Source organism: Podarcis liolepis (assembly GCF_965112155.1).
Source record: "Podarcis liolepis genome assembly, chromosome: 15".
Classification (NCBI taxonomy): domain Eukaryota; kingdom Metazoa; phylum Chordata; class Lepidosauria; order Squamata; family Lacertidae; genus Podarcis; species Podarcis liolepis.
Window position 1 is genome coordinate 20,868,979 of NC_139566.1, and position 12,602 is coordinate 20,881,580.

Below are 12,602 nucleotides of genomic sequence, written 5' to 3' on the forward strand. Positions count from 1 at the left end.
AGCACTGTCAGAATGCTTTTGTGTTCCTTGCAGATATTTTCTGGGCCCCAAGCGGGGGGCAGTGGGTGGCAGGAAGCACACCCCAGGTGTGTTTCAGAACAAGGGTTCCAGTCCAGTCACAGATTATACTTCTAGCTGAGTGGATTGTCTTCTACCTTGGTAAGGAAGGAAATGTGTCTGCTTTCCCAGCTTGGTGTTTATATTTCGGTGGAATGGCTTTGATCAGATAAAGTGAGGGAGGGAGCAAGCAGAACCCCACCCATCATTAAAGCACATTTGCCAAAGTTAAGTTGACAGAAGAAGAAGAAGAAGAAGAGGAAGTAGAAGAGGAAGAAGAAGAAGAATTCTTTTATTTATACCCCATCCACCTGGCTGGGTTTCCCCAGCCACTTTTGGATGCTTACAGCACATAAAAAAATTGTAAAACATTAAACGTTAAAAATTTCCCAATACAGGGCTGCCTTCAGATGTTGTCTAAAGGTCAGATAGTTGTTTATTTCCTTGACATCTGATGGGAGGGCGTTCCACAGGGAGGGCGCCACTACCGAGAAGGCCCTCTTTTGCTTGGTTTCCTGTAACCTTGCAGTGAGGGAACCGCCAGAAGGCCCTCGGAGCTGGACCTCAATGTCCAGGCTGAACGATGGGGGTGGAGACGCTCCTTCAGGTATACTGGACCCAGGCCTTTTCACCCTGTGGTAGTAACAGCAAAAGAACACAGGAGCATAGGGAGTCAACAGCAGCTGAAACGAGAGGTTGGGACCGGGAGCAACTCAATTCAGTCTGGGTTTTTGAAAGTGAGCCGACCTCATCCACACTTTGCAAAACAACAGGAGAACCAAAGCGCAGGCATGCTTTGTAACAGATGGAATTGTAGAGTTGGAAGGGACCCCCAAGGTTTATCTAGGCCAACCCCTTGCAATGCAGAAATCACAGATAAATTTAACCCTGAAATGGACACTCAGCCTATTGTTTAAAACCCTCCAACAAAGGAGAGTCCAGCAGCTGTTTCCCTGTTAAACAGCTCTTACCCTCATCATGTCCTTCCTAATGTTTAGCCCTTTCTTGTCCTTTGAATCCACTGGTTTGAGTCCTCCCGCCTGGAGCAGCAGAAAGCAAGCATGCTCTCTGCCTTCCATGTAACAGCCCTTCCTTCAGATATTTGAAGATGGCTATCCTATCACCCCTCAGTCTTCTCCAGGCAAAACATATCCAACTCCCTTAACCATTCCTCAGCAGGTTCGGTTTCCAGACCCTTGGTCATCTTGGTCGCCTTCCTCTGAACACCTTTCAGCTTGTCGATGCCCTTCTTAAAGTGAGGTGTCCAGAACTGGACACAGAACTCCAGGTGGGGTCTCAGGAGGGCAGAATAGAGTAGTACTGTTACTTCCCTTCATCTGGGCACTAGACTTCTGTTGATGCACTTCTCTGAATGCTGCGCGGTCTCCTTTATTGCACTTAGCCAAAACCTTTGAGGAGGTTAAGGGGTGATATGATAGCCATGTTCAAATATATAAAAGGATGTCACATAGAGGAGGGAGAAAGGTTGTTTTCTGCTGCTCCAGAGAAGCAGACATGGAGCAATGGATCCAAACTACAAGAAAGAAGATTCCACCTAAACATTAGGAAGAACTTCCTGACAGTAAGAGCTGTTTGACAGTGGAATTTGCTGCCAAGGAGTGTGGTGGAGTCTCCTTCTTTGGAGGTCTTTAAGCAGAGGCTTGACAACCATATGTCCGGAGTGCTCTGATGGTGTTTCCTGCTTGGCAGGGGGTTGGACTCGATGGCCCTTGTGGTCTCTTCCAACTCTATGATTCTATGATTCTATGATATAGAATTTCCAACGCAATACAGTAATACCTCGGGTTAAGAACTTACCGTATTTTTCATTCTATAAGACACACTTTTTCCCTCCTAAAAAGTAAGGGGAAAGGTGTGTGTGTTTTATGGAGCGGCTATCCCAGAAGCCAGAACAGCGAGATGGATCACTGTGCAGCACTCCCTCTTGCTGTTCTAGCTTCTGGCTTAGCTGCGTGAAGCCTCTTCAGGGCATGGGGAGCCTTCATCCCACTGCCCTGAGGAGGTTTGCCCCACCTCCTGGAAAAGCCCCCAAGAGCCGCGCTCCCTTTAAAGAGCCGCACGGAGCATGTGTGCGGCTCGTGGGGGCTTTTCTCCGAGGAGGGAGAAGGGCAGCCCGGCAGTGACAGGCTCTGCTCAGCACTCCCTTTAAAGAATATTTTTTTCGTGTATTCCCCCCTCTAAAAACTAGGTGCATCTTATGGTCAGGTGCATCTTATGGAGCGAAAAATACGGTAATTCATTCTGGAAGTCTGTTCTTAACCTGAAACTGTTCTTAACCTGAGGTACCACTTTAGCTAATGGAGCCTCCTGCTGCTGCCGCACAATTTCTGTTCTCATCCTGAAGCAAAGTTCTTAACCCAAGGTACTATTTCTAGGTTAGCGGAGTCTGTAACCTGAAGCGTCTGTGACCTGAAGCGTCTGTAACCCGAGGTACCACTGTACATGAATTAATTTTTTTAAAAACTTGAATTGAAATCACAAAGCAACCGTTAGGAACCATGTATATCATTGTCCGGCGTAATGTATTTATAATCCATTACAATTTCTTTTATGATTAGAACCAAGTTTATTGGCTGCCACTGCAAATTTAGGTAGCAATTGCATGAAGTACAGCTATTTATCAGCTTGAAGTTCAATTGTCCCTTCCTGAGGAAATTGATCTGGATGCAGTTGAAGAATGGGTGACAATTTTCCCCCATCTGGGCTCCTAATATAAAGGACAGAGCAGCAAACAATGTGTAAGGTCTTCAGTCTAATTGCACCCAAATATACATTTCCATCCTATAACTGAGATTCCAAGGAATCTCCCATCCAGATAGTCTTGAGGTGTGACTGGCCTCCCTTGCAAGGCAGTTGTGAAAGGGAGGACTAAACAGTCTTGCCTTACCTCAAGCCTCTTAAGATTGCTCCATATTATTATTCTGGTCGTGCAACTGAAACTCAGAAATAATAGTGTGGCAACTTTCTAATGCATGGTTTGGTTTCTTAGCCTCCTTGGATTAAAATCCAAATAAATAAACCTTTCCCCCCTTTTCCTTTTCCTTTTCTTGCTAAAGTGGCTATTGTACAAACGTACAACAGCTTGGCTGTGAGAAATCTTTATGCAATCAAACAGCCTGTTCAGGCCAATGGCATATAGCCTTAAAAATAGACAATGAAAAGACCCGGTCGAAACACACCAGGGCTTTGTGCCAATAAGGCTGTTGGCAATTTCCTATATGTGGGTTTGGGGTTTTTTTTGCTTTTGTTGTGTCCCCCCCCCCCTTTGAATATACGGATATAATGAACTAGCAACAGCCCCCTGCTGTGAAAGTCATTTGACGTGGGTCAGAAGTAAATTCTTTGAAGACGGAAGTTGTTTTGATCCTGGGAGAAGAAATGAGCAGTTGCAAGTACGGCAGTGGAAATATTTTTTTTAAAAAACCATCCATTTTGAAGGTTACCACGTTAAGCCAGCTTCCCTAGATTTCCTGTTTAGCACAAACGATAACTGCTGGAAGTTTGGGTGCAACTCGGCTTGCAGAAAGGGGTTTGCATGGGGCTTAAGGGTAAGGGGCCTGCAGTTTCCCAGATTACCCTTGCTCTTTCAACCTCTGTGCTGACGTCTTTCTATCCTTTGAAATTTAGACTAAGACCAGAGTCCTTTCCAACTCTACAATTATTTGATTCTATCCTGTTTGCAACTTCTTCCTCCTCCTCCTCACACTTTCTCACAAGGGCAATCTAGTCCAATCCCCCTGCAATGCAGGGATCTTTTGCCCAAGGTGGGACTTGAACCCGTGGCCGCGAGGTTAAGTCTCATCCTCTACCGACTGGGTCTTTTCATCATAGAGGGGACGACTGTTACCGGAGGGGTGGGCAACTTCAAAACTCCTCCTCCATTTTTTCTGGCTCTTTATCTTTATCCTTCGTGCTGAATTCTCCATCCAAAGCCTTTGTGCTGGCAACGGACAGAATCTCATATTCGGAGCAACCTAGGCAGCTGCCTTGAACTATCCAACCATTGCTCCAGCTGGCCCAGCGCTGTCTGCACTGACTGGCTCTTGAGGGTTTCAGGCAGGGAGTCGCAGGCGATTGAACCAGGGACCATCTGCATGTAAGGTTGGTGCTCTATCACCAAGCAGAGGTTGCAATGTGCAACGAAGATTCTTTCTCTGCAAAGGAAGGACTTTGCAGCCAACTCTCTAGGAGAGCAAACACTCTTTGCTGCCTTCTTAGCAGAGCTGTCTAGATCTGCTACTCTCTGAAGGGATTGTCTGCTCCACCCCATCCCTGAATAATGATTATTTTAAGAACTTCCATTTCCTGGTATTTTATTTTTTTTAATAGAATCGGTGTTTGTTTTCATTTCGAAATATCCATTGTTTTTACTTCCAGCCAGCACACAGGGATTCGTCAGAGTTGCTTGCCATTGGGCCAAGTCCTTTTCCTGATCCGTCACCTGGTGCCCCCAAACCCTCCCAGATTTGTTTCTTGGTTTTAATGTTTCGGAGCCTTGGGGGAAGCTAGGTGGGAAGCAAAGACCTCGGTGGACCGCCTTGCGCGACCTGACATTCTGCACGTCTAAAACCAGGTTGGCTTCGGTCACGGAAACCAGGAAGACTTGCCAGCTGTGGCCAGCACCTGTTGGAACGGGTAGGGTGGAAGGCCGGAAGGCCGAGAGTAGGTGGAGCCAGAGCCACAGATGGGTGGAACCCAATGGCAGAGGAAGGGGGTGCAGTCTGCCCTGGGTGTCATCACTGAGGGGGGTGACAAAATTTAAGGGTGTTTTTTTTAATTGGGCTCACAAAACTTTTTAGGAGTGACATGGTGGCTTTGGTGCCTGCAGGTTCAGTGCTTCCTGAAATGGTAGTGTGGGACTTGCGTCTACCTACTGCCTCTCCCTCAGCTGCCCTACAGCTGAGGGGGAGGCAGACGAGGGGCTCCAAGCAATGGAGAGGCTCACCCCACCCTCATGGGCAGCTGACCCCACCCCCGGCTGCAGGACACGCCCCTGCACCAGGCACCCGAGCGGCTAGCTACGCCGCTGGTGGAGCCAACGGATTCTGTTTGTGTCTCCATCCTCCCTGCTGAATTCTACAAGGCAGCACTGAGGCTGAGGAGGAAGGAGGTGGAAGCCAGACCATCCCCTGAGAAGTTGTGAGTATGGAGGCAGGCAGGCGGGAACTGGCTGAGATTGGTGGGGCAGTTCTCCCCATTGCTTCAGTGGATCAGTCTCTATTGGCTAATACATCCTGGTGGTATTGCATCCCTGGCAAAATGGGGCAGGCTTTGATGTCGGTTGTGTGTTTTCTCTTACAAAGGCTTGCTAGTGGGGGCTGCACAGCTCCCAAGTAGTGGTACCTCAGGTTACAGACGCTTCAGGTTAAAGACGCTTCAGGTTACAGACTCCGCTAACCAAGAAAGAGTACCTCAGGTTAAGAACTTTGCTTCAGGATAAGAACAGAAATTGCGTGGTGGTGGCATGGCGGCAGTGGGAGGACCCATTAGCTAAAGTGGTGCTTCAGGTTAAGAACACTTTCAGGTTAAGAACGGACCTCCAGAACGAAAAAAGGGACAGCCCATTTTCCCATGCCAGATCACAGCAGCCGTTTTGGGCATCACAGCCTTGCTCTCCCGCATGCCGTGCTCTTTCGGGGGGGTCGTGATTTTTCGCAGCGCACAAAAATGTGCTTTTTGGGGGTCACTGTACAAGATTTTCCTGGGGAAAGTGCCTTTTCGGGTTGAAAAAGTGCAGCATGGGTCACATAATTCGCCTGGGAGTGCATCCTGGAAGTCACACATTCCTGTTTTGGGTCTCGAAAAGTTGGACGGCATGAGCGTGGCTGAGGGCAGAAGGGGCAGCCCACATTTGCCCAGCAGCGTGTGCACACCTGCGTGCAGAGAGCAGAGAGCTTTGTGTATGCATTGCAACTTTCATACTTTGCAGCCCTGCATGGTTGCTTGGTGTTGTTGTCGCTGCCATCAGTGAGCCTCTTGTATATGTTGCAGCTGGTGCGCAGTGTAGAGGGAAGTGAGGGGCAGATGGGGCTCATCAGCCTGGGAAAGTAGCCCATCTAGGAGAAGGAAAACTCTGATCCTAAACCTCTGCTGCCCTGCGGGGTGTCTTCAGGAGAAGAAAAAGCTAAGGTGTGAACCCTACACAAATCTGGAGTGGAATCCCTAAGGCGGTTGGATGGTGCCTTGCACGCCTCCTTCCAGCAACTCCTGCAGCCAAGCTGGTACCAAACATCTTGCTCTGCTCTCCTTTGCAAGACCAAGAGCTGGGGTCTTGTCATCTGTGCAGCCCAGGACCTCCATACACACTGCCATGGCTTGCTCCACGGAGAGGTCACTTTGAAGCCACTAACTTAGCCGTTTGACTTCATCCCCAGAGGCGCACTACATTGTCTTTTGTGAAAGGCGTATGCCAAAAACAAAAAACATAGGTTTAGGAGTATCAGGTCCCACAGGCTGGTGCAAGTGTCTAGACTTAATACAACCCAAGGCTATTTTTCATCTTCTTCTTTGAAATACAAAATTGTAATTGTTTTAATTCAGACCATGGGACAACTTTGTAATTATAGACCATGGTTTCCCCTCTCTGTATGTTTTATTTCTGACTTAGTAAATATCCTATATTCTTTACTGGCGATTGTGACAACTTACCCTTTTTTTTTTTAAAGTGTTATTTCATTTCTCCCCCCCAACTTGTTTGTTGTTGTTAAAATTCAATACAAAATATTGGGGAGGGGGAAGAAAGGTGAATACTATATCAAAGCTAATAATAATAACAACAGTTACAGATAGGTAGCCATGTTGGTCTGCCATAGTCAAAATAAAAAAATTCCTTCCAGTAGCACCTTAAAGACCAACTCTAAGAACTAACTTAGTTGGTCTTTAAGGTGCTACTGGAAGGAATTTTTTTAATAATAATAATGTCTCAGCCAGCCGCTGTGATCTGCCCAGTTGTGATTGGGAAGAAAGAGATAGTTTTAGTTTGCAGAGGGGAAAGGAGGCAGGGGGTGGATACCCCTTTATACCCTCCCTCTTGCTCCCTCTGGCCTGTATCTCACAGGGCCAAGTATCTGCCAGCATTTGCATGGGCAGGTCAATGAAAAAAATGCTGGGAACAGGGCATGGCAGAGCTGGCAAAGGGAACAATGTGGCGCAAGTCGAAATTCTGGGGAAGACAGGGCAAAGCAACGTCTATAGTGGTGTGCCTGTATGGACTTGCAAAGACAGCAGCTGTCTGTTGTTTTGCAAGTGTGAGATGCAGATGCACAGCTGGGCAGATTTTAATGTGGCTGTAAGCAGATCCAAGAAGGGTAGTTATGCCTCCCCATTTGCCATCAGCGGTTGATCCAAGAAAGGTCCTCCTCCTCCTCCTCCTCCTCCTCCTCCTCCTCTTCTTCTTCTTCTTCTTCTTCTTCTTCTTCTTCTTCTCCCCCCCTCCTCCTCTTCCTCTTCATTAATTGTGTGTAGCACTCTATATCTGAAGATCACAACACATTTCCTTCATTCTGTGCAGGTATTTTATTTTCAGTATAAACAGGACTCCGTTTTTGCATCTATGCACACACACACAGAGAGAAAGATAGAGAGAGAGAATGCAAAGGCTCCTGTTTCCAAGAAGGGGGGGGGGTGTTCTGATCTCTCCACCACTTTTGATTGTTCTCTGAGATGAGGAGGGGAGGAAAAAGGGAAAACCAGGACATTCCTGGATGAAATCAGAAATTGGGGTAGCTTCTGTAATTCCGGGACTGTCGCTGGAAAACTGGGACACTAATAAATTGGAATGATGTGTGATTGCTGGTAGAAATCCCCCAATGTTGCATCAGTCACATATTGCAGGATACACCTGTAAAAAGTAAAAGAATACAGGCCAGGTATTTGTTCCCACCACTGCTGACCTGTCGAGGGGGTTGTCTCTTTGGCCTCCCCTCTTCCAGTTTCCGGGAAGCAGACCGGAAGTCGCCAAAGGCTTTGCCATCAGGAATGGAGAACGACCGAGTCTTCAACGACTTGTGGGAGAAGACTGACACAGCCTCTGTCGCGAGCAAGCCCTCTTCGGACAAGGACCCGGTAGGTTTGAAAAGCAGGGTAAGGAGGGTGGAAGTGGGCCTCATCTGTTCTCACACAGGGGCAAAGTAGAAGCATAGCCTTTGAGATATGAGGTTCATTGGCAGCTAACACCCTTGTCGGGTCCCCTAGCCCTACCATTAGGCAGAGTGAGGTGATTGCCTCGGGAGGCATATGCTGGGAGGTGGTGGTGTCCCTCAGTTCTTCCTCCTGAGTTTTCTGACCATATTCTTCTGTTGGGAAAGAGAGCTTGCCCTCCACCTGTATAACCACCCTGCTGATCTCCCTCAGTGGCAGTGCAGTGCTTCATTGCCAGTAATGAAGCAGGATTTGCTACTTTCTGAATAGGGGTGTGCACGCGCCATTTTGCCTCAGGCAGCAAAATATATTGGGCAATTAATAGCAACAAAAATAATGGTTTTGTTTTGTTAATTTTTAAGTCAAAGAATAAAATATCTTAAGGATTCCATGACAACCCACCAAGGGTTCTTTTTCCTTGCCTTCTGATTGCAGATTTTTGGCCACTTTTTGCCATCACATGACCAAAGTAGGCTCCAACAGCATGAGGGCTAGGAACTTGACCTCTAAAACTTGACCTCTCAGAAATTCCAAGAAGAGCCTATCGTGCTTAAAAGCTCCTTAAAAGCTTTGATTGTTTAAAGGGATACAATACTGCATTAAATTTATAGTGCAGACGGGAGTTAAGTTTCTCAGTTTTTCCAATCTTAAATTCAGTCCTCCACATTTCTTCAGCAATTTGCATTTAAAAAACAAGACCCCTCATCCCAATCAATCTTCATTGCAGTGCATTTTTCTGCTAGTAAACACATTTTGTAGGCAGCTTTGACTAATTTGCAAGCAATTTTCTCCAACATAATGTGTGTGTATGTGTGATGTTCTCATTAATGTGTGCAGGTTTATGCAGATTTCTCCCTAACAAATGCATTTTTGAACACCATGTTTGGTTGGAGAACTGTATTGCAAAATTCAGCGAAGTGCAGCTTTCGAATGACAACTGTGTTTCAGTTTGCGGATTGCAAATTAGTTAATTTCCCATTAAAATACAAACCAAATCAAATTTCCCCTTGTCGCTGCTTACGACAGCATCTGGAGGCCCAGAGGTTCCCAGTCCCTGAAGCAGGCAAACCTTTTATCTGATCCAGCAGGACTCTCCTAATAAACGCTTGCCGTGATCTGAGCAATGCTACCAAATTCCAGTTGTCACACCCGCCAGTACAAAGCTTCTTATTTCGTGTCAGGAGGAATTTGAGCAGGCGGAGGTGGAAGGGGGGAGAAGCAGGACTTTGTTTGACCCTGCCTGTCCCCTCAAGGTGGCCTCATGTTCTTCCTATAGGCTTGAGAATGAGTTTCCCAGGCCCTTCCCTGTAGTGAGTTCCTGCTTAGGAACAGAGCTCTTAAAGAAGCAGGACGCCATTTCCAAGGGAGGCTTCTTGCAGATATCTCCTGGCTGGGCGATGCATTGAAACTGTAAGGCTGTCGTCATGCCGAAGTTCATGTGGCTGCCAGTAGGGGGCCACGGCAACTCCAGATGTAGTGATAGACAAGCAGGCTGGCGAGCAAGCAGGCAGGTGGCCAGTGGTCCAGGTGGGTAGTTAGGTGCTAGGAGGTGCTTCAGTTTGCAAAGTGCTCTCTGAAGCACTTCCCAACCCCGCTTGCTGGTTTGATGGGCTAGGAGGTGAGGGGAGATTTGGGCCTGCTGTGAAATGGGTAGGTGAGGGAGTGGATAAGATGCAAAGAGAGGAGAGGTTGGTGATGTGTAACATGCCCATCTGACTGGGTTGACCCAGCCACTCTGGGCGGCTTCCAGCAGATAGGTTAAGGTAAAGGGACCCCTGACCATTAGGTCCAGTTGTGGACGACTCTGGGGTTGTGGCGCTCATTTCGCTTTATTGGCTGAGGGAGCCGGCGTACAGCTTCCAGGTCATGTGGCCAGCATGACTAAGCCACTTCTGGCAAACCAGAGCAGCGCACAGAAACGCCGTTTACCTTCCCACCGGAGCAGTACTTATTTATCTACTTGCACTTTGACGTGCTTTCAAACTGCTAGGTTGGCAGGAGCAGGGACCGAGCAATGGGAGCTCACCCCGTCATGGGGATTCGAACCTTCTGATCGGCAAGTCCTAGGCTCTGTGGTTTAACCCACAGCGCCACCCATGTCCCTTCCAGCAGATATGAAAGCATAATAAAACATCAAACATTTAAAACTTCCCTATATGGGGCTGCCTTCAGATGTCTTCTAAAATTCAGGTAGTTTATTTCCTTGACACCTGATAGGAGGGTGTTCCACGGGGAGGGCATCGCTACCGAGAAAGCCCTCTGCCCCTTTTTGCAGTGAGGGAACCACTGGAAGCCCCTCAGTATCTGGGCTGAACGATGGAATAATAATAATAGTTTTAGAAATGTGGAGGACTGAGGACTGGGGCAATGAGAAGCTGAGAGAAGTCACATTTGATAGATTCTTCCCTCCCTAATGAGAGATAGATAGATAATTTATTACTGTCAGAGACCAGCTTATAAAACACCCTTGGGTGTACAGTCCCAGAAGGAAAACAAACATTTAAAACAATGTACAACAGTAAATTTAAAATTTAAAAATGTGATAAGCCTATAGACACTTAAAACTTTAAGATAAGCTACCACAGAGAGTCCTTAGTGAATTTCTTGGCATTTCCAGGTAGGGCTGGGAGGGACACCCTGTCTAAAATCCTAGAGAGATGCTGCCAGTCAGTGTAGACACCATTGGGCTGGATGGTCTAAGGCAGTTTCCTAGGTTCCTTTTGCAAAAGAACCTCAGCTGCTTCCCAAGCCAAGGCTGGCTGGTGTTTCCTCCTTCTTGACAACTGCGTGTTGTGCAAACAGTGTTTGATGGATGGCGTGGAAAAGCTTTGTGTGGTCTCCTCCCACCCCCCTGCCTCAGCTCTGCCCTTGTTTCCTTTTGTGGGCTGTTTCTGGGCTTTCCCTGCCAACTTAGTGTCCTTATTGTATGCAGGATCATGATGGATTAGCTTCTATTGTTACCACGTAAGCACAAAGCGCAGCAGTGGCAGCGGCAGCAGTATCCCCTGCGGCCAGAGCTGGAACAGCATTCTGGCAGCCGGTTTGGAAGTCAAGTTAAGCTTCCCGACTTCAAAATCCTCAGGACGGAACCACTTTTCCCAACAGCGTCAGTTTTCCCAGGACAGTGGCAGGGGGAAGCTTCAAAACCTTAACTGCATTCTGCTTTCCTGATCCTGTTTCCTGACCGCAGATATTTTCAGGGCACTCCATAACTATTTTTAAAGTTTATTTTTTTAAAAAAAAAAAAAGTTGGGAGATGCAACCTGGGCTGTCCTGCTTCATGGCATCTCAGCATTTGAAGAAATATGTTGATTTGTATGCCATAATAAATCTACAAATTATTTGCAGTGTGGCAAGGCTCTTTGGTGCAGCAGACCTAGGTGGTTAAAAAAATCTTTTGACTTGGGAAATGTTTAGCTCTGTCATCTATAGCTTCTTCTTTCGAATTCTTCCTTTTAACATTGTCTTTCTACTTGCCACGCCCCAGTGGCAGGCAGGGCCATGGGCAAAAGTGAGCAGGGCAAAGGATGTAATGGGTGCACCCTGGTAGAGTAAGCTAATTTCTACACATGCTCTCAAACACCCATATCTCTCCTCCATCCAGGAAAACCAAAGGCGTTGTCAGAGTTGAAGGACACAAGGCAGCCTGGCCAAAAACATTCAAGGAAGGTGTGAAGCCAGACTGGGGAGGGTGTGGCCTGGAGAGAAGGGGAGTGGCCTGGGAAGAGTTCCAAGGGCATTTTAGAGAGGCCTGAAGGCATAGCTGTCAAGTGTCCCTTATTCCAGTGCCATGTCCCACTGCTGTCCCTTATTGATGGATGTCCCTTAAATGTCCCTTAAATGATGTCCCTTAAATTTCAAAGGAAACAGCTCCTCTCCCTCCCTCCCTGCCGGCCAGGGAGGAGGAAGGCTCCAACTGTGTTGCTTGGCTGTGTTGCTCACCCAATAAGAAGTCTAAGAACGACTGGGGGGTGGAGCTTGCATGCCTTGTGTGTGGCTAGTTAATGCAAGCTGAGGGAGTTTTTGAATGCTGGACGCCATTTTGTTGCACGTGCTGCTGCAAACTTTGCAGTGCAAAGCCAGGCCGGGGAGCCATCTTAAGTTGAGGCTGCATAGGCCTTGTGGTGCATGTGATTCAGATTCTATTCAGTTGAACCTCTGGTTACAAAGTTGGTTGGACAGTGTTCTCGAAGCTACCAGCATGAGTTTGACCAGACTGCAGGAGGACAGGAAGACTGGAGTGCCTGGAACAGGTGAGGCTGCAAGTCCCTTATTTGGCTGCTGGTCCCTTATTTTCAAATCTAAGTTGACAGCTATGCCTGAAGGGTCAAATGAAAGCACAACCCCAAAACCCAACATTTGTAGTATGAAAAGCTACGGGATTT

General features: G+C 47.4%; 1 protein-coding gene across 3 annotated transcripts in view; it reads left to right on the forward strand.

Moving 5' to 3' along the window:
* Positions 1-12,602, forward strand: part of NOS1 (nitric oxide synthase 1) — a 180,807-nt gene that overhangs the window by 120,560 nt on the left and 47,645 nt on the right. For all 3 annotated transcript variants that reach the window (XM_083478442.1, XM_083478441.1, XM_083478440.1), the window contains exon 3: positions 8,010-8,142. In XM_083478442.1, coding sequence (XP_083334568.1) covers positions 8,010-8,142 — 133 coding nt within the window. The remainder of the gene's footprint in view (positions 1-8,009; positions 8,143-12,602) is intronic.